The sequence below is a fragment of the Mustela nivalis genome (assembly GCF_964662115.1).
Source record: "Mustela nivalis genome assembly, chromosome: 17".
Taxonomy (NCBI): Eukaryota; Metazoa; Chordata; class Mammalia; order Carnivora; family Mustelidae; genus Mustela; species Mustela nivalis.
Window position 1 is genome coordinate 18,719,066 of NC_139036.1, and position 25,972 is coordinate 18,745,037.

Below are 25,972 nucleotides of genomic sequence, written 5' to 3' on the forward strand. Positions count from 1 at the left end.
CAGGCTGCTCTCCTAGGCTCCCCAAATGTTCCCATTGACTCTGTAAATTTAAATTTATTGCACACTCCTGAGATATTTGTCCCCCAATATGCCAAGATATTATGTTCACTGTGCTACCTAAAGGAGTAAGTCCCGGGACCTATTGATTAATAGCTGGGCAAATCCCACCTGTTTTTATCACTAAGTGCCCACGTATGTTAAGTGCTTACTCCATGCCAGGCACTGTGCAAGATCTCTTTTAAAATTCTTCAAATCAACCTTTTGAGAACTATTCTTGTTTTAGAGAAGGTAACACTGAGATTCAGAACAATCTGCTCGGATGTCCAACTACAGTGTGGTGGGGCTGCGATTAAAATCACCACAGCTGCAGCCCTCCATGCTTTGAGTTCTGCTGTTCCACCACTGAAGGCCTGGCTGGCAACAGGACTACACCATTTCTCCACAGCCTGTTCCTGGCACCTCTTGGGGTGCCTCACCCCAGCTCTCTCAGGACAGCCTCCTGGTCTCATCTCCTTAAGAGCATGACCAGCGGGGGGGGGGGGGGCAGAAAAGGAGCCACCAATTTATACCAGCTCCCCACTCCTTCCTCCCAGACCCTGGGAGGTCCCATGAGGTCTCTGAATCAAAGCGCAGGTAGATTCAGGAGTGCCACCTCAGCTCCTGCAACCCTTCCCGCCAACTGCTGCTCGGGTTAAGCAGCTGTGCGCAAAACACCGCACCAGTCACTGTATACATGTACTCTCAATCAAAACGCCCCCAAACTCGGTGTGGTAGGTACGTTCTCATCATCCCCGTTTCGTCGAGGGGGACCACATGAGCGTTAAGACGCTTGCTCAAGAACCCAGTGGCCGTCCAATAAACGGAACAGTCAGGGTAGCCAGGATTCCCCGGGGGCGTCTCGTCCGAGCCCGGCAGTTTCCAAAGCACGTGCACGAACCCTGTCCACGTTCAGGAACTCTACACATTCGCTGGGCCCTTCACGTGGAAAGGCGCCCGAGGGGGGCAAGAGGCGGACCTCGGAGCGCCGGGGCCGGAGCTAGAGCGGGGCCTCCCGCACCCCCGCCCTCCTACACCCTTCCCGACCCCGACAGCTCCCTTAGTCCGGCCCGCTCATCACTGCCCTGGTCGCGGGTTTCGGGACGCAGACCACGAGGGGTGAGAACCGGGAGCCAAGACACCCACCTAGGTCCATGGCGGCGACGCTGGCTGCAGCGCGGGCCGCCCCTCCCCCGCGACGCCCAGAGGGCGGCGCAGGCGCCACGGCACAATGGGTGGTTCCGGGGGCGGGGGCGGGACAACCGGCCGCGCCTCAGTCCCCGCCCACCATCTCAACCCAGGGAGGCACCGCGCCGCCGGCCGCTCCGCGCACGCGCAGTTCTCACCAACAGGTCTGCGGAGCGCCAGCAACCCGGCCCACAGCGCCCCCTACCAGCCCGAAGCCTCCAACCAGCCAACAGGCAAGTACCCGCCCTTCTCTTCCGCAGAGTGCGCCTCGCCCCGGCCCCCAAGTCCGGTCCCTACAGTTCCCTTTGCTCCCGCGGCTCAGCCACGCCTCTGTCCAGCCCGGCCCAGCCCAGCTTCGTGAGTCCCGGCGGTTCCTACCCGCTAGCTCCGTCCCAGGCTCTGAGTTCGCTCCCATCCAGGAACCCTCGGGATCCTTCGCTTACAGTTCATCCGTATTGAACGACCTCCACAGACTGCCCACTAACCCGCACAGATGGGCCATTCTGAGAGGCTTCCTGCCCTGAAGAGTGTCTGTCGCACAGACGCACATTCCACTCCCCACAGCTACGCCCCAGCGCACTTTTCTCACGGCAACACAGTATCCTTAATTTTCTGGAATTGTTGGCGCCTTTAAAGTGTTACTGGCCGCCCTCCCCAGAAAATAAACTTTGCTAGCGAGAGCAAAGGTGGGGGAGATCCAATCCAATAGCCCCCAGTTCTGAGAGCACACACACACGAATTTCCTATGTTCTCACACAGTACCATGTCTCCTGTGCTCCCTTTCCCTTCTTCCCAGACCTAATCACTAACCTCTAGTGTTTCTAACTCTCCATCCTCCAGCTTCTAGCACCAGCTATCACCTAGAGAGGGCATAGGGGCCGGGCTTCCCCTCCTCCAATGTGCCAAGTGGAGTTTGAGCTGGCCTGTGCTGCTATTAAGCAGTTGAAGGGACCTGTGAGTGATCAGGAGAAACTGATGGTGTACAGCTTCTACAAACAGGCCACCCAGGGCGATTGCAACATTCCTTCCCCACCTGCTACAGATGTGAAAGCCAAGGCCAAGTGGGAGGCATGGAACGAGAACAGAGGGATGTCCAAGATGGATGCCATGAGGATCTATGTTGCCAAAGTGGAAGAACTAAAGAAAAAGGACACTGGTTAAGAAAGTGGTTAAGGTGTGAAACAGAATGAAGTAGCAGGGTTCCTCCGGTAGGGAAAAGGGCTTCTTAAAAGACCCATGGCTGACACACCCAGAAACCATAACCACCATAGCTGAGAAACATCAATAAATCTCTTAAACTGCTTGAGTGTGAGTGACTGTTGTTGGAAAGATGATTAAAAGTAACTGAGAGTCCTGAGGTGTCCACAATATATAAAAAGCAGCTCTGCTCTAGGGAAAGTTCCATCACAACTGGCTTTATGATTTTAAAGAAGAGTTCCCAGACTTCCTATCCCAGAGTATATGCAAATGTTTGGCAGGAGGAGAGAAGTTGGGGGAAGAATCATGCTATGAAATGCCTCAAGATCTGAGGTCAAAAGACCATTCTCCAAAGGCTTGGCCTCCCAGGAAAGGGGAAAGAAGGAGAGGAGGCCAAGGCCTCTTATCTCTTCAGGGGTTGTCCGTTCACTACTAACCCAACATTAGTGAGGGGAAAAGGGCTTTGGTTTCCAAAAAGCTAAAGTCAAATCCTACTACCAAAAGCCCCTACTGGAACGCAGGCCTGATGGAGTTAATATTTTGAGGGAGTCAAGTGAAGAAATTGATGCATAACAACACAGCTGACTAGAAACAACAGATCAGATGGTTTCAAAATCTCAGTCTTGAAAAGCCTCATTGGAGGCCATGCAACCAAAGTTTTCTTGGAATTAGTTTGTAGCTAACCCTGGTTTCTGCTTGGGGATGTCTATGGGACAATACATGGAAATGAGTTTGTTTTAGAAGCACAACACACCCCTTGACAAGAGCCAAACACACCCCTTTTGGCAACGGCCAAAGTGTCTCTGCTCACCTTCCACTCCTTAGTGCCAATTATCACAGCGGCATCGATGCACAGTAAGTGCCCTGGGATATGGAGGAAGCTATGTGATATCATTAACGGCATATCAGAGAAAAAGCTCTGCCGTGGCATGGGCCTTCCCAACACTTTTCCTCAAAAACTATTTTCATAGATTAAGACATCAGCTCAGTTCTAGTTCCAGAAGGGCCATTAAACAACAGAAGCAACAACCATAAAGATTTCAGAGGACAAAGGAAACCAAATCTCACCATGTATTTTCAGGATCTTCTGTTCATGTCTTTGCAAGAAGTTGATATAGACTAAGTACATGACGTGAGAATAAAGTATCCCCAGGATGTCACAGTGACTGAAGAACTATTTTAGGTTGGGCAAGAGCCACTTTGTTGTACAACAGCTGTGTTGTCCTCTCTCCTTTTGGAGGATATTACAAGCACATTTTGATGCTTTAAGGCCCCGATTCACAAGAAGTGTGAATTACTAGTAAAAATAATAATGGAACATCTTGCTCCAAAATACGGTGTTAACTGAGGCACTGCAGGTGTGTGTACAGTATGCTGAATTTTGTGGGGAAAAGGGAGAAAATGTATTTGTCTGCTTAATGAGGCAAGGGGAAAGAAATTGGTAGGAGCAAGACTTTTCAATGTATATCTTTTTCATTTTTGATTTTTGTATTACTGACTCTGTTATAGAAATCTGAGGGAAGAGTATTTCTTGGGGCGCCTAGGTGGCTCAGTTAGTTACAACCGACTCTTGGTTTCCACTCAGGTCATGATCTCAGGGTCATGAAATCGAGCCCCACATTGGGCTCCAGGATCCGTGTGGAATCTGGTTAGTTTCTCTCTCCCTCTGCCCCCATCTTGGCCCTCTAAAAATAAATAAAATCCAAAAACAACAACAAAACAAGATTATTTTTTCGTTGTTATTGATCATTAAGACCAGAGTAAATTTCCTATTGACTTCCCAGAAAGATAAGAAATCTAAGACCAAACTGAAACTACCCATGAACTCTCACCATAAATTTCAGTGGACAAATTGGAACCCTCCTAAAAACTGCTAAACCACAATGGCAACTGCATGTGACAGGTGAGATGGGCAGAAAGTCCCATAAAGGAGCTGTGAATGTCCACAGCTTTGCTAATTCTACCAAGATGTCAAGCAAATATGGATTTCATACTAACTCTCTGGGTAGGCTCGGGGAGCGCTTGCAACCCAGCCATTCTAAAATTTCTCTGGATTTAAACCCAAGGAAAATTTGAATTTAAACTTAATATGCCAGAACTCCTCAACCCTCAAGGCAAAAAAACCCCAAAATAACTGTTATGAAAACACAATTCTAGAGAAGCCAAAGAACTTTCCAACTTCATCTGTTTTAAAACGCCAGCTTGGGCAAAACCATCTTATAACCTTGTTTTCTAATAGAGCATACCATCCTCAGAGGTGTTATTCAAAATCCATACAATAATTTCCCTGTGTAGAAAAAGTGAACCAATGGTCTAGAGAAGGTACATATATAACTTGGTTTGCTTTGAAACTCTGTCTCAAGACAGTTTAAGTTGAAAGTGCCATGGAGCTGGAAAAAGATTTTTTTCTCTCGGTGAAGGTAAGATTACCCTAACAGAAGGTGAGCTGAAACCCTGAAATTTCCTGGCAGCACAGAACATCACAGGTGATTTCATATATATTATTCTGGAACTGGTAACCTCTGAGTCAATCCTTTTCAATCTCCTCAACTTCTTGCCTAAAATCTGAACCTGGCCACTACCATTTTAAACAGACTCTCAGAAGCTGGTGTAACAACGTGATTCAAGAAGTATACTTTCAAAAACCATTTTTTTTTTAAGACTTATTTATTTGATAGGCAGAGATGACAAGTAGTCAGAGAGGAAGGCAGGGAGAGAGGAGGAAGCAGGCTCCCCACCGAGCAGAGAGCCCAATTCGGGGCTCGATCCCAGAACCCTGGGATCATGACCTGAGCCAAAGGCAGAAGCTTTAACCCACTGAGCCACCCAGGTGCCCTAAAAACCATTTATAATAAATATGGCCAATGTAATTCTATTTCCAATGATTAAAATTTATTTCTTCTTTGGAACCAAATAGAAAACTACAAGAAATCATTAAAAAGGGGCGCCTAGGTGGCTCAGTGGGTTAAGCCTCTGCCTTCGGCTCAGGTTATGATCTCTGGGTCCTGGTTGCCCCACATTGGGCTCTCTGCTCAGCAGGGAGCCTGCTTCCCCCTCTATCTGCCTGCCTCTCTGCTGACTTGTGATCTCTATCAAATAAGTAAATGAAATCTTAAAAAAAAAAAATCACTGAAAAAAATTTTTTTCAGGCTGAAGAAATAATCTAATCCATATTTAAGAAATCTAACCCATATTTAAAAAGTCGAAATTCTTCCAAAGATTTAAAAAAGTTATATAAGGAAAATAGCATGAAGCCAGGCATGTAGCAACATAGCACATTAGCTCCTTCCATCTGTTTTCTCTGGCTGCTCAGAATTTCAAAGCAAAGAATGTGTGGGGTGTTGGTCAAATCTCTTGATTCAAGAACAAAATTTCTTTAATATATTTTTTTAATTAAAAAAAATTTTTTTAAGATTTTTTATTTCACAGAGGAGAGAGATCACAAGTAGGCAGAGAAGCAGGCAAGGAGTGGGGAGCAGGCTCCCCACAGAGCAGAGAGCCCAACTTGGGGCTTGATCCCAGTACCCTGGGATCAGGACCCGAGCTGAAGGCAGAAGCTTTAACCCACTGAGCCACCCAGGCGCCCCTCTTTAATATTTTTGAGTGTCAAGGGCCTGCCAGAAGAAGGCGTTAGAACAGCATGGTGCCAGTAGTCCTGCTATAAGCTTATCAAAATTCCCTCCACCTCCAACCACAGGTAGTGTCCCACATAGCTGCCCAATCTAAAAAATAATTTATGACTAATCTAATAGAGTTACACAAAGAATGTGCCATTCCAAGAACAGTGCTGATCACAGCAACAGTTCTCCTCTAACTGGATAGACTATAGGATTTTATTTCTAAAATATATCTTAGCGCTTTCAAAGATTAAGACACACAGATTTTTACCACCCCAGCCTCCTTGCTGGTACAGGAAACAAGCAAGGTGTGAGGGTCTTTATCATGCATGGACACATCACGCCTTGCAGGTGCCAGACAGGAATCACAAATGCTTGTTCCACATCATGTCCTCTGTTACCCCGAAGCCTTTGGTTTCTTGTGTCTAGCAAACCATTCATCACTTTTATCTGCCGCCATTGCCTGCAGAAAAGAGAATCGGAATATAGATTTAAGCCCATAAAACAATACAGTCCACTTTGTACCTCATTGCACTGCCTGTAGTCATTAACAAAAAGTGCTCATTTGGGGCACCTGGGTGGCTCAGTGGGTTAAGCCTCTACCTTCGGCTCAGGTCATGGTCCCAGGCCCCTGGGATTGAGCTCCGAATCAGGCTCTATACTCAGTGGGGAGCCTCCTTCCCCCTTTCTCTCTGCCTGCCTCTCTGCCTACTTGTGATCTCTGTCTGTCAAATAAATAAAATCTTAAAAAAAAAAAAAAAAGTGCTCATTCAGGGGGCACCTGGGTGGCTCAGTGGGTTGAGTGTCCAACTCTTGGTTTCAGCTCAGGTCATGATCTCTGGGTTACAGGATCCAGCCCCATGTCAGGCTCTGCACTGAGCGTGGAGTCTGCTTTAGTTCTTGCTCCCTCTCCCCCCAGCTCACGTTCTCACTCTCGCAGATAAATCTTAAAAAAAAAAAAGCATTCATTCAGCATAGAGTATATGTTTAATTTGACAGGATGTAAGTATTGAGCAAGTGTCTGCAGATTTTTTTTTTGAAAATATTTTATTCACTTTTGTGAGAGAGAGAGAGCGTGCACGCGAGAAGAGTGAGAAAGCATGAGTTGGGGGGTAGGGCAGAGGGAGAAGCAGGCTTCCTGCTGAGCAGGAAGCCTGATGCGGAACTCGATCCCAGAACGCTGGCATCATAACCTGGGCCGAAGGCAGACACTTAGCCAACTAAGCCACCCAGGCGCCCTCAAAAAACTCTGTTAAGAAAATAAACTGGTGGGACACCTGGGTGGCTCAGTTGGTTAAGCAGCTGCCTTCGGCTCAGGTCATGATCCCGGCGTCCTGGGATCGAGTCCCACATCGGGCTCCTTGCTCTGCGGGGAGCCTGCTTCTCCCTCTGACTCTGCCTGCCACTCTGTCTGCCTGTGCTCACTCTCGCTCTCTCTGACTAAATAAATAAAATCTTTAAAAAAAAAAAAAGAAAAGAAAAGAAACTGGTAAGCCATAGACTGGGAAAAGTACTTGCATTTGTAGATACTTAAAAAATGACTCACAACCAGAACTCCAACCAACAAGATAAATAACCAATTTTTTTAAGAAATTGATTTGAATGGGCCTTAAAAAATAAGCAAATATTTAAATGAGGGACATTCCAGGAGAATAAAATCGTGTGAGCAGTCACGTAGTATGAAAATACATTCATAGAGATTACAGACTAGAACAGCTAAAATGTAAAATAGATCAGAGGTGTGTCTTCTAAGTAGTTTGTCATGAGTCTCAATGGCTCATATAAATCGTTCTGTATTGATATAGCCCAATTGTATTAAAACTACTTAAAAAATGCATAGGGAAAACCAACTATATAAAATCATTTTTCATTAATTAGGGAAATTTTATTTTATTTTATTTTTTTTAAATTTTATTTATTTATTTGACAGAGAGAAATCACAAGTAGATGGAGAGGCAGGCAGAGAGAGAGAGAGAGAGGGAAGCAGGCTCCCTGCTGAGCAGAGAGCCCGATGCGGGACTCGATCCCAGGACCCTGAGATCATGACCTGAGCCGAATGCAGCGGCTTAACCCACTGAGCCACCCAGGCGCCCGGGAAATTTTATTTTTTTAAAGATTTTATTTATTTATTTGACAGAGAGAGACGCAGGGAGGGAACACAAGCAGGGGGACTGGGAGAGGGAGAGGCAGGCCTCCCATGGAGCAGGGAGCCTGATGTGGGGCTCGATCCCAGGACCCTGGGATCATGACCCAAGCCAAAAGCAGATGTTTAACAACTGAGCTACCTAGGCGCCCCTAATTAGGGAAATTTTAATAAAACTGGATTTTTTTTTTAAAGATTTTTTTTTTTTTTTAATTTATTTGTCAGAGAGAGAGAGAGGGAGAGAGCGAACACAGGCAGACAGAATGGCAGGCAGAGGCAGAGGGAGAAGCAGACTCCCTGCCGAGCAAGGAGCCCGATGTGGGACTCGATCCCAGGACGCTGGGATCATGACCCGAGCCGAAGGCAGCTGCTTAACCAACTGAGCCACCCAGGCGTCCCATAAAACTGGATTTTAAGTGACATTAAGGATATACTGCTGATTTTTAAAATTGTGCTAATATCAATATGGTACATAAGAAATTTCCTTGACTTTTACTTCTTTTAAATAATTTAAAAATGTATAAAATACTGGAGTGCCTGGGTGGCTCAGTCAGTTAAGCATCTGCCTTCATTTGCCATCCATCCCGACAGCATCAGCTTCCTAAAGCATAAATCCAGTCACTTCAAAAACTGTTTAATCTTCGCAGAGTCCTAGGATCGAGCTCCACATAAGGCTCCCTGCCTGGTGGGAAGTCTGCTTCTCCCTCTCCCTTTGCCCCTCCCCAGTTCATGTGCACATGCAGGCAAGCACTCTCTCTCAAGTAAATCTTAAAAAAAACCCAAAATGTATAAAATACTTAAGTACTTAGGGTTGAAACAACACAGTGTCTAAGATTTGCCTTAGAATTCCCTAGCAAAAAAGGGGCGCCTGGGTGGCTCAGATGATTAAGCATTGCCTTTGGCTCAGGTCATGATCCCAAGGTCTTGGGATTGAGCCCCCACGTGGCCCAGCAGGGAGTCTGCTGCTCCCTCTCCCTCTGCCTCTCGCCCTGCTCATGCTTTTTCTCTCTCAAACGAATAATCAAAAAATCTTGGGGGTGGGGTGGGGAAAGAATTCCCTAGCCAAAAAAAATGTGGGGTGGGAAGGAATAATGAAAAATTATGGCAGTGTTGATTAGTGACAGTCACACAGAAATCTGTTGTACTCTCCTGTGTATTTTTGGAATTTTTAATCACCAAATATTATAAATAAAATCTATTATAGAAAGAAATGGATGGGGCGCCTGGGTGGCTCAGTGGGTTAAAGCCTCTGCCTTCGGCTCAGGTCATGATCCCAGGGTCCTGGGATCGAGCCCCGCATCGGGCTCTTTGCTCCGCCGGGAGCCTACTTCCTCCCCTCTCTCTCTGCCTGCCTATCTGCCTACTTGTGATCTTTGTCTGTCAAATAAATAAAAAAAAAAGAAAGAAATGGACAAAAGACTTGAACATAGAATTCGTAAAGGAAGGTGTGCAAATAGCCAATAAGCATACGCAACGGTGCTGAACATCAGCAATTTATCAGGGAAATGCAAATTAAAACCACGATGAGAAGCCATTTAACACATTCTAGGACAGCTAACACAAAAACCCAGAAAAACACAAATGCTGATGAGGATATGGAACACGTGGAACTCTCAGACACATACATGGCTGACAGGAGAGTAAAATGGGCCAATTACTTTGGACAACTATTAGGCAGTTTTTCATAAAGTAAAAGCAATTCCACTCCTAATTATTACCTAAGGGAAATGAAACATGTCTATAAGATTTACACAAGAATGTTCACAGCAGTCTTCCTTATTGTGGAAATAAAATCTGGAAACAACTCAAATATCCACCATCAGAAGAATGGATAAGCAAATTGTTATATTTATAAAACTGAATACCACTTAGCAATAAAAAAAGAAGAAGAAAAAAAAGAACTCTGATGTGTGTAATTACATAGAAGAATCTCAAAAATGTTATGCTGGGTGACAGAAGCCAGGCACAAAAGAATACCTACTGAATGATTTCATTTATATGAAGTCCAAAGACAAAAATAATGTGACAATCAGTACAATACTTACTTCTGGGAGGCAGTGGCGAGAATTAGCTGGAAACGGGCATGGAAGAACTTTCTACAATGATGAAAATGCTCTATATTTTGAACAGTGGTTGTATGAGAATATTTAGCTGTCAAAACTCATCAGATAGAACACTAAATTTCTGTTCATTTGTATTTCGTGTACACCTTACCTCAGTAACAACAAAAAAATACTTGTTTAGAGCTTAGGGAGGAGTAGGAACTAGAAATTAGGAAGTCAGAGAATGGATGATGGTTGCAGCTCAGAGAAGAAGTAACCAGAGTAGTAGGTAACTTCTACTCAGAGAAGAGGAAAAATGTAGAATGAGAGTAAAAGACAGCTAGAGTGGGACTGTGGGTAAATTGTTCCGGAATGAGACAGAAAGATATGCTTGTGTCAGAGAAGCTGTCAGGGAGATATGAAAATGTCAGGATCTCTAAGACAAAAGAAGAGAACTTGAAAGAGGAGGAAGTTAGTCAGTGATATGAAAAAGCAAGGAGGAAAAAGTCTAACAAATGTGCCAACTGGGAGGTTGTCCAGGATTCTATTTTCCTTTATGATAAAATTTATTAATGCTATATATTTTGTTTCCTGTTTTAATTAAATTGAATGTCTATTATGTCAGCAGTTTGCCATGCTCTGTAAACCATACAACCATCCTATGAGGTACATATCTTTTTCTCAAATTTGCAGGTAAGAAAACTAAAGCCTAAGGGATCTTGGCTGGCTCAGTTGGTAAAGCATGTGACTCTTGATCTTGGGGTTGTGAGCTCACGCTCCATGTCAAGCACAGAGATTACTTAAAACAAAATAAAACAAAACCACCAAAACTGAAGTTCAGAGAATTTAAGTAAATTACTTAGAGTCAGCCACACAGATAGTAAGTGAAGAGCCAGTGATTCATTCCCTGAATCATCAACAGAGCATTCCTAAGTTCCTACTACACACCAGGTATGTGCTAGAAGCTGGGGTACAATGATGGCTTTGGATGTTGATTCAAGACGGAGTTTGATGAGGATAGAAAAGTCGTTGCTGGACTTGGCAAGATGAAGTCACTGGTGATTTCAACAGGAGCGTTCCCCCAAGTGACAGCAGCCAGTGCAGAACAGATTCAGGTGTGAAGGGGAGGTAAGAAGCAGAAACAAAGTGTAGGCAGACTTTTTAAAAAAGAACTGTGGAGAAGGGATATGGGGCAAAAGACTTTTAAAAGATGGAAGGCATGAAACCTCGTCTGCATGCTGACCAGGACGATTCATTAGAAACGAAGGGACTGCCACTCTACACTGGAGATGAGAGGACCAAGAAAGCTAAAGAAGCAGGGCGGGGAGTATCCAGGCCTTTCCCCTCGTTGAGCAAAATCATGATGCATGGGGCAGGAGTGGTTCCCCAGGCAGCGTGAGCAAGCGCAAAGGCATGAATGCTATACCCAGTTAAGAGTCATATGGGTGCTGAGGTGCCTGGCTGGCTTGGTCAGTAGAGTGTGCAACTCTTAATGTTGGAGTCTTGAGTTCGAGCCCTATGCTGGGTGTAGAGATTCCTTAAAAAAAAAAAAAAACCAAAATATTTTAGGGGCGCCTGGCTGGCTCAAGCGGTAGAGCATGTGACTCTTGATCTTGGAACTGTGTGTTCAAGCCCCATGTTGAGTATAGAGATTACTTATTAATAAATTTTTTTTTTTTTTTTTTTTTTTTTTTTAGGGGCAACTGGGTGGCTTATTGGGTTAAGCCTCTGCCTTTGGCTCAGGTCATGATCTCAGGGTCCTGGGATCAAGCCCTATGTTGGGCTCTCTGCTCAGCTTCCCCTCCACCCCGCTTGCCTCTCTGCCTACTTGTGATCTCTGTCAAATAAATAAATAAAAATCTTTAAAAAAATTTTTTTTATTTTGTGACAGAGAGAGACACAGAGAGAGAAGAAATACAAGCAGGGAGAGTGGGAGAGGGAGAAGAGGCTTCCCATCCAGCAGGGAGCCCAACGAAGGGCTCGATTCCAGGATGCTGGGATCATGATCTGAGGCGAGGCAGATGCTCAACGACTGAGCCACCCAGGTCTCCGTAAAATCTTTTTTTTAAGATTTTATTTATTTATTTAACAGAAAGACACAGCGCACAAGTAGGGGGAGTATCAGGCAGAGGGAAAAAGGAGAAGCAGGCTCCCCGCTGAGCAGGGAGCCCCATGTGGGGTTCAATCCAAGGACTCTGGAATCATGACTTGAGCTGAAGATAGAATGTCACACCGACTGAGCCACTCAGGTGCCCCACTTAAAAATAAAATCTTTTTTTAAAAGAAGAGTCATAAGGGTAGCAATGCAGACACATGTTCCTGGCTCAAATGGCACCCTACTGCCAAAAGGACACAGCACTGGACCCTCCTGCTTCAGCCTTTCCCCCACACACTTAACACGATCCGCTGTAGGCCTATGGGGATACAAAGTCAGAAATGAGACTCACGTCATCCAACAATTTGCCTCCCTCTGGATCCATCTTAGAAAGTTTTCGAAATGCTTCATCTCCCACAAAGCAAATTTCATGTCCATCCTACACCAATAACGAGAAAAGAAATCTGGCAAAAAGATACCTTGAAGAAACCCCTGGTGCAGCCCATCCCTTTCTTGAGTAATAATACTTACAGGGTCAGCCAGAATGACCACTTGTACCGTTGCCTTCCCTGGCGTATCCAGACTCACCAGGGGAGTCAGAATCTTCTGGTTCTCTCTTTTCATCAAGTCTTCTAAGTCCGGTAACTGGAGGAAAATAAAGTGGGAAAGCGAGCATGGGGTCATGTACCACTCCCACACTATGGTCCTCATCAGCCCTAGGGGAATATCAGATCAATCAGAGAGAACCCAGGCACCACTTGTTTGATTTTATTATCACAGCCACTCTTGAGACAACTGGTGAACTTGATACCAAGCCATAACTGGAACGAACCTGAAGAAGGGAGGGTTGAGGTTCTTAGCTGATTCAACTGGCTAGTCCCAGAACTTACACGAAAGATCCAGGAACAAACATTACCTCTTTCTCGGGGCAAGAAAAGGCAATTCTTCCAAAAGCTGCTGCATGATCAACTCTACCCTTGATACCCTGCAGCTCCAGCTTACACTGAAAAGAAGAAAGAAAGTGGGTCTAGTTTTTTGGAACAGGTTATGTGGTTAAAAGAAAAAAAAAATCAAACAGTATTAAAGGAATAAAGTAAAAACTATCTTTCCCTTCTACTTTCTCCCAGAGGCTTCCTGTGTGTCCTGCTAGACACATGGCATGCACAGATTTTTTTTTTTTAAATATAAACAGTAGCATCATTTACACATTTTTTTCTTCCCTTGTTTTTATCCAATGTTACTCCGCTGGCACATAACAACTCACCCTATTCTTTCTGATAGCTGCACAGTAATCCATTCTATGGATAAACCAAAAAATATTGAACTATACCTCTAATGCACAGGACATTGAGGTTATTTCTTATCTTTTGCTATTTCAATGCTGGAACAGATAACCTTTTACACATTTCTTTGCCCACATGAATGGTGAGTACGGCTTTGAAATAAATTCCTTTGAGTAGATGTGCTGGGTCAGAGTGCAAGGACTAAAGGACTAAATCATGTTCAGATGCTAAGTTATTTAAAAAAAAAAAAAAAGATAAAATAGATTATCATTATAGTACTAGATGTTATCTCCCTCTGTTCTGACTCAGCAATTCCACTTCTGAAAGGCTATATCCCCAAATATAAACAAAGGTAATATCTGGGTGATGAGGTTATCAGCAATTTCTATTTTTTTCTTTCTGTTTATCTCTGTAAATATTGAATCACTGTGAAAAAGCTCTTGAGAATAACCTTCATATAACCTCGTTTATAAGCTAAACTCAAAGTAACAGATTACTTCTCTCCAAGATCACTCACCTGGTTATCAGCATAGCCCAGCAAAGCCCTTTGCGTCTCCTCATTTTTTTCATAAATTTTCATTCCCAGTAGATTAGACCAGTAGTTCAAGGACTTCTTAAGATCAGACACTGCTAGAGTTACTTTTAATATAGGATCTGGAGAGTAATAAACAATAGCAATTTATAGATCAGTGCAATGGAATCGAAGAAAGACTAAATCAAGCTTGGGTATATATAAGAACTTAGTACATTTTTTTCTGAAAATTTTATTTATTTGACAGAGAAAGAGGAAGAGAGAGTATGCGCACAAGCAGGGGCAGCAGACGGAGAGGGAGAAGCAGGCTTCCTGTGGAGCAGGGAGTCCTATGTAGGGCTCAATCCCAGGACCCCAGGATTATGACCGGAGCAGAAGGCAGACACTTACCTAATTGAGTACCCAGGTGCCACAGGAACTTAGTTTATGATAAGAAAGGGATTTTAGGCTTAAGGATTAAGTTTAAAGAATGAAACCATGAAAATACTAAAAATAGGTCATTACTGCTACAGCTTGGGGATGGAAAAAGTTTTTTTAAAAAAAACCTGACACCAGAGATAGAAAAGCCATGAAGGAAAAAATACACTAGGTTAATTGCATGAAATGGAAAATTCCTAGGCAATAACCACCAAAAAAAAAAAAAAAAAAAAAAAGAAAAGAAAGAAAAAGAAATGAAAAAAATTATAATCAAAGAATAAATGACAAAGTAGTAAACATTTTTGGAACATATATGATAAGAAGTCCTTAATATTTAAATAATCTTCAAACATTACTAGGAAAAAGATGAACATCCTAGAAAAAAAAATAGGTAAAAAGCACAAAGTGGTATTCCACAAAGAATGAAGTGGAATGGTCAATGAACATATACAAAAAATTCAACCTCACAAATAACCAAAGAAATTAGAATTAAAACATTTTGTTATTTCATTGGCAAATAATTTTAAAAGTTACAGTGTTAACTGTGATAGGGCAGGGGGAAAAAAATCACAATCATATAATACTGGCAGAGGGCAAACTAGAATACTTCTGGGCAACAATTTGACAGAATGTACCCAAAGCCTAAAAAATGTAAACAGCTTTTCAAAGAGCAATCCTATTATTACCAATTAAAGAATTAATTGCAAATGTATGAAGGCCTTTCAGGACAAAGACATCTTTACAGTGCTGCTCATAACAATGAAACATAGGGACAACACAAATATCCAACATTTAGACAACGGTTTAATCTTCCCACCAAGTAATAACGGTAATAATAATGGAATTGTTACAATGGAACATATGATATATAGTTAGATTTTTTTTGGATAAACGACTGGAAAAATACTCTCTAAAATGTTAACAGTGATTATCTGGCTATGTGAGTACTGTTTTCTTCTTTCTTCTTCTTGGCTTATCTGCCTAGGGAAAAAAATCTATTTTTGCAAAACAGATAAAAGTTATACTAAAACATCTGACATCATTGGAAGTTTTTATATTGTAAGGTGACCTTCTGAAGAGCTGCTCTGAGTATGAAAAATTCGGTATATTCTTCTTTGGTTTTCACTGCCTCAGCCCCATTTGCTAGGACAGCAATACCATGACAAACGCGAAGTGTTTCTCACAGATACCTCTGTCTTCCAGACTGTTCCTTTTCCCTGTTCACTGAGAAATCAACAAATTCCAGCCAGCTGAGTCCCTGAAGGATGAAGGACAGGAATGGTAACAAGTGGGTGAGACTACCGAGGACCCAGTGAGTAAAAGGAAGACTGGACACCAGCTAGACTGATAGATCTGACTCGATTACCAAATGGAAATTAATGCCACAAAGGTATTATCATTTCAAAGGACAAAAACATCTTGGGATTGTGGGGCTCTCCATTTTTAGGGATCTTTAAAAATTTATTTTTATTTTTTTTAAGATTCTATTTATTTATGGGCGCCTAGGTGGCTCAGTGGGTTAAGCCTCTGCCTTCGGCTCAGGACATGATCTCAGGGTCCTGGGATTGAGCCCCGCATTGGGCTCCCTACTCAGCAGGGAGCCTGCTTCCCCCTCTCTCTCTGCCTGCCTCTCTTCCTACTTGTGATTTCTCTGTCAAATAAATAAATAAAATGCAAAGAAAGGGGAGCCCTCCTACACTGTTGGTGGGAATGCAAGCTGGTGCAACCACTCTGGAAACAGCATGGAGGTTCCTCAAAAAGTTGAAAATAGAGCTACCCTACAGCCCAGCAATTGCACTACTGGGTGTTTACCTTAAAGATACAAATGTAGTGATCCGAAAGGGCACATGCACCCGAATGTTTATAGAGACAAAGTCCACAATAGCCAAACTATGGAAAGAACCTAGATGTCCATCAACAGATGAATGGATAAAGATTTGATACACACACACACACACAAACACACACACTGGAATACTATGCAGCCTTCAAAAGAAATGAAATCTTGCCATTTGCAACGACATGGATGGAACTAGAGGGTATTATGCTTAGCGAAATAAGTCAATCCGAGAAAGACAGCTATCATATGATCTCCCTGATATGAGGAAGAGGAGATGCAATGTGGTGGGGGAGGTTTAGGGGTAGGAAAAGAATAAATGAAACAAGATGGGATTGGGAGGGAAACAAATCATAAAAGACTCTTAATCTCGCAAAACACACTTAGGGTTGCCGGGGTTAGGAGGGGTAGGGAGAGGGTGGTTTGTTATGGACACTGGGGAGGGTATGTGCTATGGTGAGTGCTGTGAAGTGTGTAAACCTGGCGATTCACAGATCTGTACCCCTGGGGCTAACGATACATTATATGTTAATAAAAAAATCTTTCACTGTCCACAAAATAAATAACAGACTCTTTCGCATGGCTTATAAAATGTGACCATCTGCCAGCAAGTCCTACAGTAACCTCCCACACTGGAAAAGATCGTTATTTCCTTTGCTGAGCTCCAGATGAAAAGCATGTAGCACTGCACACACAATCAGACTCAGTACAAGGGGCATTTGGGCACTGAGGCAGACCAGTGGAAGGAAGAGAATATATGTGTCCCATCTCAGGTCCACTTAAGGAAGTGTGCCCATGCACTGAAATGGCAGGCAGAACTGCCTTTGCTATTCACTGGTACCTTTCTCTGCTATTGTTTTTCTTTTGGCAGAGCAGAGAGCAGAAGGTGCAGGGATTACACATGGGATGAGGATGGTTCTTCAGTAAACGAAACATGTTGTGCAAAGTTTCTTTCCACATGGCAGTCACCGTGCTGGGCCCCTCACTTCCCTTCTGCCCTCACTCACCTAGCGCCAGCACTGTGGTTTGTGAAACTGACCTCAGTGGGAAAGAGAAGACCAACCGGTCTAAGGATAAAACCTATCTGCCTTAGCAATGATTTATTCAGAGCAGGACTGTGAATCAAATCTGACCAGGAAGTCTGCAGGAAACTTCCAGAAGAGTTTTGCTCTGCTCTTAATAAAAGCAACAGGAAGTCAGTCTCTCCTGCCATATGAGAATGTGGAAGCAGGTAGCCCCAGCTGCTACTGGCAGCCACCCAACAACCACAAGGGAACCGGCTCTAGAAGTACACCCCTACAGACAAGAGGATGGAGAGAGAGAGAAAAGTTAGATTCTTGATGCCATTGTTGAGCTGCTGAATCAGCTAACCTATAGAAACCTGCTCTGTCAGCTATTTTCTTATCGTCCATGCTAGTCTGAGATCGGTTTTCTGTTACAGCTGAAACAGATATACTCCCAACAGAACAGAATCAGAACCAGTTAGATCAGGGCGCCTGGGTGGCTCAGTGGGTTAAAGCCTCTGCCTTCAGCTCGGGTCGTGATCCCAGGATCCTGGGAATGAGCCCTGCATCAGGATCTCCGCTCAGCGAGGAGCCTGCTTCCTCCTCTCTCTCTGCCTACTTGTGATCTGTCAAATAAATAAATAAAATCTTAAAAAACAAAACAAAACAAAACAACAGGTCCCCTAGGATTATGCACTAAAGCTCTAATATGAAAATATGATCTCTCAGGATGCCTGGGTGGCTCAGCTGTTTAAGTGTCAGATTTTTTAAATTTCATCTTAGATCATGATGTCAGGGCAGTAAGATCGAACCCCACATAGGGTTTGACACTGGGTGTGGAGCCTGTTTAAGATTCTCCCTCTCCAGGGATGTCTGGGTGGCACAGTTGGTTAAGCCTCTGCTTTCAGCTCGGGTCATGATCCCAGGGTCCTGGGATCAAGTCCTGCACTGGGCTCCTTATTTGGCAGTGAGCCTGCTTCTCCCCCTACTGTTCTCCGGCTGTGTGCTCTCTCTCACTCACTCTCTAAGGAAAAAAAAAAAAAAAAAAAGATTCCTCAAAGAATAAGAAACATTTGCTTAGGATAGATATCATGTCAATATAGAAACTCCATAGGAGAAAGAGATCTGATTCCTCTCTCCTTTCATCAAAGATGGTGTTACACAGAGGGCTTTTATTAGTCCCAGTATAATTACCTGACTGAGGTGGGTTGTGATTCTGCAAATAGAACTTATATCCTCCTGGGGCCTTGATTTCAAAAACACCTTCTGTAACTTCATTGAGTGGCCACTCCAGCTTCCTGGCATTGCTGACAGCCTGGCTAGAAGCGAGTGTGATACCCTATGACAAAAAACAGTATTACAGATCTTTTCTAGAGCAAGATAATGAGGCAAAACCATCATGTCACCTAAGATTTAATTGGCATTCAAAATTTTCTTCTAGTGATTTTTAAAAAGATTTTATTTATTTATTTGAGAGACAGAGAGCAAGCACAAGCAAGGGGAACAGCAGAGGGAAAGGAAGAAGCAGGCTCCTTAACCTGGGGCTCCATCCCAGAACCCTGGGTCATGACCTGAGGGAAAGGTAGACACTTAAGTGACTGAGCCACCCAGGCGCCCTAAGAAGTTTGACCATTTTAATACCAAAGATACTTTCTTTTAATTTTAAAGATCTAGTCAGAGAAATCTTGATTTTACCTTGGCCTGCCAGCTACCTACTTGAGAGGTTTTTATTTATTTATTTATTTAAGATTTTAATTTATTTATTTGACAGACAGAGATCACAAGTAGGCAGAGAGGCAGGCAGAGAGGGAGAGGAAGAGAAGCAGGCCTCAATTCGGGACTTGATCCCAGGACCCTGGGATCATGAGCTGAGCCGAAAGCAGAGGCTTTAACCCACTGAGCCACCCAGGAGCCCCTATTTTTGCTTTTTAAACAAAAAAATTTGGGTGCCTGGGTGGTTCAGTCGGTTAAGTGTCTGCCTTCAGCTCAGGTCACGATCCCAGGGTCCTGAATTCGAGTCCCATGTTGGGTCCTCTGCTCCTCAGGGAGTCAGCTTCTCCTTCTGCCCCTCCCCCCACTTGTTCTCTCAAATAAATAAATAAAATCTTAAAAAAATAAAAAAATTTAAACCAACTATCTGGGTATTACTTAAAATTTAATCACAATATCTAAAAATGTACACTATGCCTTCTGATAAGACCAGCTGCAGTTCTAACTGGGATTATCATAACAGCCTCTCTTTCCCTGAGTTGTCAATCCATCACCCACTCTGTAGGCAAAGTAAATTTTCTGATGCATACTCTACTCTCAAGACAGCAACCCTGATTGTATTTCCCCTGCTTAACACCCTTGATAGCTCACAGTTTCACTCAGGGATGGCTTCTAATGGCCTGAAAGGCCCAACACAACCTGATCCCATCGTTTCTGACCCCATCTCCTCCCACTTTCCCCTTGTTCAGTCTATTACAGCCAACCTGGCCTCCTTGCATTTTTTGGGAACACGCCAAGTGCTTTCTGAGGGCTTTTGAATAGCCTGTTCTATCTGGATTGCTCTCCCCTGCAATATCCACATGGCTAACTAACTCTCTTCTCTCACATGAGCTTTTCCACAAATGTCCCCTCCTCCCTGATACCCACCCTCAACACCCTCCTTAGAATTAAAACCAGTCATCCGTCCCATACTCCCCATCTCCCTTCCTCTGCTGTTCTTTTCCAGTAACAATGATCACCTTTAAAACAACATAGCATGATTTATTTTCTATTTATTATATATTGTCTGTCAGGCCCTGATTCCCTCCCCTACAAGACATAGATTTTTTCCCATTTTGTTTACTGGTTATCCAAACTTCCTGGAACCATGCCTGGTACATAGCAGGCATTCAATAAATACTTGTTGTATGAATAAATACCACCATAAATAATTTAATACAGTTCATTTCACACAGCTGTTAACATACATGTAAACTAAATTCCTAGGTGTGAAACTGCAAGGACAAAGGTCAAAAGCATTGTTTTGATACCACCAAACTGAAGCTGTAGTAATATATGCCCTTATAAAAGTAATGTATGAGAGTGGCAGTTGGCTAACACCCCCTTTTTTTTTTTTTAAAGATTTTATTTATTTATTTGACAGAGAGAGAGAGATCACAAATAGGCAGAGAGGCAGGCAAAGAGGGAGAGAGGAGGAAGCAGGCTCCCTGCTGAGCAGAGAGCCCGATGCGGGGCTCGATCCCAGAACCCTGAGATCATAACCTGAGCTGAAGGCAGAGGCTTTAACCCACTGAGCCACCCAGGAGCCCCGGCTAACACCCTTTTTAACACGGTGTGCTATCACACTTCTTGTTTTTTGTCAATTTGATTGGTGACAAATGGCACCTTGGCAGTTGAACATCTTTTTCAATGTCTGAGAGACATTTCTATGGCTGTCTGTTCAGTTTTTGCCCCTTAAAAAAAATTAAGTTGTTGATCATTTGTTTTTAAAGATTTATTTGAGAGAGAGACAGACAGAGAGGGAGGAAGGATAGAGGAAGAGGGAGAGAATCTCAAGCCGACTCCCAGCTGAGCAGAGTTGGAAGTAGGGCTCAATCTCATGACCCCAAGATCAGGAGCCAAAATCAGGAGTTGGACACTAAGCAAGTAGGCCACCCAGGTGCCCCTGGATCCTCTTCTTTTTAATGTATGGGAATTCTTTATATAAATGGGAGTTCTATGTAACCTGTTTTTCTTTTTGTTCCATGAACTGAGGAGCCCAGAGTTTCCTTTTATTAGGGATATTTTATTACCAGAGTCTCTTAAAAAGACCCACAGTGGAGCAGCCCCGCTGTTCTCCACCTACATGACCTCTAACCCCAGCGGCACCATCATTCAACATCTGACTTGAGCTGGTGACATGATGATGGTGCCAAGATGCTTTTGCTCTTCCTTCCTCTCCCTGACTTAGATTTGGAGAGTAAGGAAAAGATAAGAAGAAACAAGAAAAATCACTAAATCCTATTAACTTTACTTCCTAAACATCTCTCAAATCCACCCAGGTCTCTCCATCTCCCACTACTGCGTGAGTTAAGGAGCTTTGAGTACTTTGCTGTACTACCCTTTGAGCTAGTTTCCTCGCTTCCAGTTTTGCTTTCTTCAAACCCAAAACCCATGCTCCAGCCAGGTGAATTCTTGCCTACCACATATACTGTGTCGTTCCCCTACTTCAAAAATGGCTTCACCCTGTTTTTAGAATAAAGTGTAAATGCCCTAGTCTGATGGCCCCAGCTTATTTCTCCAGCCTCATCTTTGTCCACATACATCCACCTATGCCTATTCCAATCTTGGCACTAATCGCACTCATCAATCTTTCCTTGTTTCCCCCACCTGACAGGAAGCCCCTTAGGCGAGGGAACATGCTTCACTCTGCTGTAACCCCAGGACCTAACCAGGTAAGTCACAATAAACATAAATATAGTAAATATATATGTACTTATATATAACTAAATATAAGTATAGTAAATATAAATATAAATATAAATAATATAGTAAGTCACAATAAATATCTGTAAAATGAATAAATTTGGGCTACCTGGGTGCCTCAGTCAGTTAAGCATCTGACTCTTGAATTGAGCTCAGGTCATGATCTCACAGTTGTGAGATCAAGCCCCTCATTAGGCTCTGAGCTGGGTGTGGAACCTGCTTCAGACTCTCTCTCGGGGTGCCTGGGTGGCTCAGTAGGTTAAAGCCTCTGCCTTTGGCTCAGATCATGATCTCACAGTCCTGGGATGGAGCCCCACATCTGGTTCTCTGCTCAAGGGGGAGCCTGCTTCCCCCTCTCTCTCTGCCGGCCTCTCTGCCTGTGATCTGTCAAATAAATAAATAAAATCTTAAAAAAAAAAACCCAAAAACTCTCTCTCCCTAATAAAAATAAATAAATGAGTAAAGACATGAAGAATGAGAAAAAGAAAAACAGACACTAATTATGTTAAATCTGAACTATCCTTTTCATTTATAAAACACTTTTATAGATATTTGAGTCATAAAAATTCCATTTAAATGTCATTATTATTTTAACATGAGTTAAGAGTGATAACAGAATCAACTGACCAAAATAACATCTAGCATGAGGTAGATTTGCTTGGCAGATCCCGAGAGAAAACTGGTTACTTCTATCTCACTGTGTACTTGGACCCAGTGGCATTCTATGTAGCACATAGTAGCTGCTCAATAAGAGGCAGATCCTGTAACTATTATTAGATACACAGTGACTTGAACTCTTGCATGAATGAAGCAATAAATGCAGTATATGCAATGCTTCTCTCTCTTTCTCCTGAAAAGCTTCTCCTGTTTTTCTCTGACTAGCACTGCCATAATAGCAGAGCCCGATCCTAATGGTTCATTAGAAAGAAAATACTTCTCTGTTTGATGACCAGGACCTGCTTAAGCAGAACAATGACTCCGGTCCTTCTATCTCTCAAGGTTCAACAGAGTCTTGTCTCTGTCAAAGCTGTCTCTAAATCTCGAGTCTGCCTCCTACTGAACACTGGAAAAACACATTTTCTCCCAAAGCAGCTCTGAGACTGGCACACAAGCACTAATCTGCACTCAAAAGCCATCAACTGAGCAGTTATCATACTTAAAGTTGTATCAGGGACCTCAATAAAGGCACAGCCAAAATCTGCTCAAACAAAATGCCATTTACCATGAAGTCATTGCCAAGCTTGTAGTGTCCAACGCCATAATTGTAGGTCAGTTCTGCAACAAAATGATCATCCTCAGGTCCAAATCCCACCATTGTCTTACTCCACTTCCCATCATAAGGCCTAGAAAGATGAAAGTAAATGAATCCAGTGAATACAGACAAAATCTGCATCAGGCCTCCCCTCAGGAACTCTCGGGACAGAACAGTGGGCAGTCCCCTCTGGTCCTCTAAGTACCTGTAAGGATGCAATGACCTCTCAGCTGTTGCTAAAAGCAGCTTTGGACAGTGCTCTTGGGCCCCACCACCAGAGGCTCCAAAGATCCACCTGTCTGGCACTTACTTGAGGGAAAGATTTGTCTACCTTTTCTTTAAAGCAGGGGACATACTCCTATAAAGATACTTCTCCAACCGGACCTTTATATTTTTGCATATCTCTCAACAAGCATGCAATTCTCATTAGGCCTTGGAATTTTCCATTTTGCTATGGCTACTAAGCTAAGACACTCAGTAAGACATTGCTTCATTTAGGGCCACTGGGTGGCTCAATCAGTTAAGCATCTGCCTTCAGCTCAGGTCATGATCCCAGGGTCCTGGGATCAAGGCCCATGCTGGGCTCCCTGCTCAGGGGAAGTCTGCTTCTCCCTGTCCCTGCTGCTCCCCCTACTTGTACTCTCTCTCTCCCTCTGTCAAATAAATAAATAAAATCTTAAAAAAAAAAATACAATGATTCATTTAGAGGATACACTTACTTGTGTTTTTTTAGAGCTGCCACATTAATTTATTGATTTCTGAATTTATTCTACTGCCTTAAACTCACCTCAAACAACTTTCTTCTGTTCTCCAAGGGTATTCAGAGCATAAAGGAGATTTTAAGAAACAAGGTGTCATACCCATTACAGGCAGCTTTGCAGCCCTCTTCAAATTCCTCATGCCGCAGAATCTGATAAGGAAATTAGAATACCAAGAATCAGATAAACAACATTGTGAAATCTACCTAGATTTGGAAGCAGCACTGTGAAGTTAAAACCTTCACTACCACCCAGAAAACCAAAGGATGGCCTCCAGCATTAGAGAATTCTGATTTGGAATCCTGGCTGTCACTCAATAGTTGTCTGAGATTGAGAACGTTGCCTGAGAATGTTGCTTAGGGCCTGAGTCTCCCCATGTGTTGTGAGAATAGATAACTTATTACACCACTGGACACAGAACCCCACACACAGTAGCCTCTCAATGTCTTAAGTTTCTATTCTCCTTTTTGATTCCCACAGCTATGGCTCCAGTTCAAGTTCCTATCAATTCTCTCCTAGACTATTAAAAATCATCTTTACTGATCTTTCCTTAATACCACCATAAAATTACGTCCCTCATGCACAGCTCTCATCACAACATTACCCTGTTCTAAAATGTAAGAAAGCTCCCTACTTACTGTGCCATAAAATCCAAATACCTCAGTATTCAAGATACTATCAGAAGTAGTCCCAACCTATTTGTCCTGATATCCCATCTCAACTTCAACTAAGAAATCTAAGCTGAAGGCACAGAAAACTAGTGGTGTTTCCCAAACAAACCTTATCTTTGCATGGGTTCTTTCAGTTTTTCCAGTATACTCCTCCCTCTTATCTTTGTAGAAATCCTGCCTATTTTTATAGATCAACTCAAATGCAAGAAGTCCATGAATTATTTCCTGATGACCCAAGCTGAAGTTAAATCTTTCCTGTAGTTTTTAATACTAGTAGCTACTACTTATATAATACATATGATGTATCAGATATTCAGTGTTTAATCTTCACAACAACCCTTTAATCAATGAGGAAACATATTAAGGGAGAGTTCTGTGGTTTTTCATCACTTATGAGGTTTTCACTTCCATTACTGTTAGCTAAGTACAAACCAAACTGTCATCTCCACCCCTATCCTAAGCCAGAAGCTTCAATTGAGGACACTAAGGTCATTTTCATCTTTGCCACCAAAGCTGTTACCAACACAGGACCACGAAGGACAGACAATAGGTTTTAAATGTCTGATGAATTCGGGTAACTCCCTTGCCCTCTACATCTTCTGCACTCTCTATATGAAATTGCACTCTTACACCTCTAAAGCCCTGGTTTATCGGGAGCTCCCCAAGAGCTTCCACCTGCATTTGCCACCCAGGTGATCCCTGCAGAATCGCAGCTGATCATGGCTGGAGGGGCCGCTTCCGGGTGTTGGAGACAATGGATTCTGACTTCACACTTAGATCTGGACTGTTGAGAGGAGGGCCGGAGCATTCACCCGGAGACTGAATACTCGTAAGAGACCATTCAAAGCAGGCCTGAGAAAAGCAGAGCTCTAAACAGGCAGATTATCTTAGCCGAAAGGCTTCAAACCGGAAGAGATTGGGTTATTGTTCATTGGGAGAGTATTATATTACTGTTTATTGTCTTTCCCACTAGACTGGAAAGTCCACGAGGGCAGAGCCTCAATATTTGTGAATGAACTCAAATGAAACAAACGTGTGTGGGGACACAGTCGGCGACTTATAAAGACCCCTTCCAAGATCACCAACCCAACCAGCAACATACAACGCTTCCTGAAGGTGAAAACCCGACAGGGCTAATGGGGAGACCAGGGCTAAGGTCGGACACCTGGGCGCCATTGGAGATTCAAGACACACCCAACTGTCCCTTTCCTGGGCCAGTGGGGCGCAGCGGCCCCGGCCACCCACCCTCGCGCCCCAGCCCCTCTCGGCCCCGTCTGCACCTTCATCCCCAGGACATCGCGAAAGAAACGCGCGGTCTGGAAGCGGTTTCCCACTTTGAAGACGAAGTGCAAAGCTCGACGAGTAGCCATAGCCACCAGCGGCACACATCCGGCAGAACTAGAAGCCTGCCCGCCCGCAGATGCGCAGACGGGTCGTGACGTCAC

General features: G+C 43.5%; 4 protein-coding genes across 9 annotated transcripts in view; 2 read left to right on the forward strand and 2 right to left on the reverse strand.

Moving 5' to 3' along the window:
• GEMIN4 (gem nuclear organelle associated protein 4) overlaps nt 1-1,568 on the reverse strand; it is a 6,523-nt gene extending 4,955 nt beyond the window's left edge. The window contains exon 1 of the mRNA XM_082707052.1: nt 1,183-1,568. Coding sequence (XP_082563178.1) covers nt 1,183-1,192 — 10 coding nt within the window. The 5' untranslated portion in view covers nt 1,193-1,568. The remainder of the gene's footprint in view (nt 1-1,182) is intronic.
• The window catches only part of TLCD3A (TLC domain containing 3A), a 16,111-nt gene extending 13,969 nt beyond the window's left edge, over nt 1-2,142 (forward strand). The window contains exon 5 of the mRNA XM_082707244.1: nt 2,065-2,142. Coding sequence (XP_082563370.1) covers nt 2,065-2,088 — 24 coding nt within the window. The 3' untranslated portion in view covers nt 2,089-2,142. The remainder of the gene's footprint in view (nt 1-2,064) is intronic.
• On the forward strand, nt 2,122-6,134 carry LOC309851667 (diazepam-binding inhibitor-like 5; the record flags this gene model as incomplete). Its single annotated transcript, XM_082707286.1, has 1 exon — nt 2,122-6,134. One exon carries the CDS (start codon nt 2,122-2,124, stop codon nt 2,383-2,385), a length of 264 nt encoding a protein of 87 aa, XP_082563412.1. The 3' UTR covers nt 2,386-6,134.
• Nucleotides 5,793-25,968, reverse strand: GLOD4 (glyoxalase domain containing 4). 6 transcript variants are annotated; one of them, XM_082707209.1, is made up of 10 exons: nt 25,808-25,958; nt 25,202-25,311; nt 23,886-23,924; nt 23,069-23,189; nt 18,586-18,730; nt 14,119-14,255; nt 13,235-13,321; nt 12,850-12,963; nt 12,671-12,757; nt 5,793-6,501 (listed from the first exon to the last, which is right to left on the reverse strand). In XM_082707209.1, exons 1-10 carry the CDS (start codon nt 25,895-25,897, stop codon nt 6,436-6,438), a joined length of 996 nt encoding a protein of 331 aa, XP_082563335.1. In that variant the 5' UTR covers nt 25,898-25,958; the 3' UTR covers nt 5,793-6,435. The 6 variants fall into 6 exon arrangements, with proteins under 6 accessions (XP_082563335.1, XP_082563337.1, XP_082563338.1 ...); XM_082707210.1 differs by lacking the exon at nt 5,793-6,501 and adding an exon at nt 11,055-11,760 and having other exon boundaries at nt 25,808-25,959; XM_082707211.1 differs by lacking the exons at nt 23,886-23,924; nt 25,202-25,311 and adding an exon at nt 23,959-24,008 and having other exon boundaries at nt 25,808-25,968.
• Between the last annotated feature and the right edge of the window lie 4 nt (nt 25,969-25,972).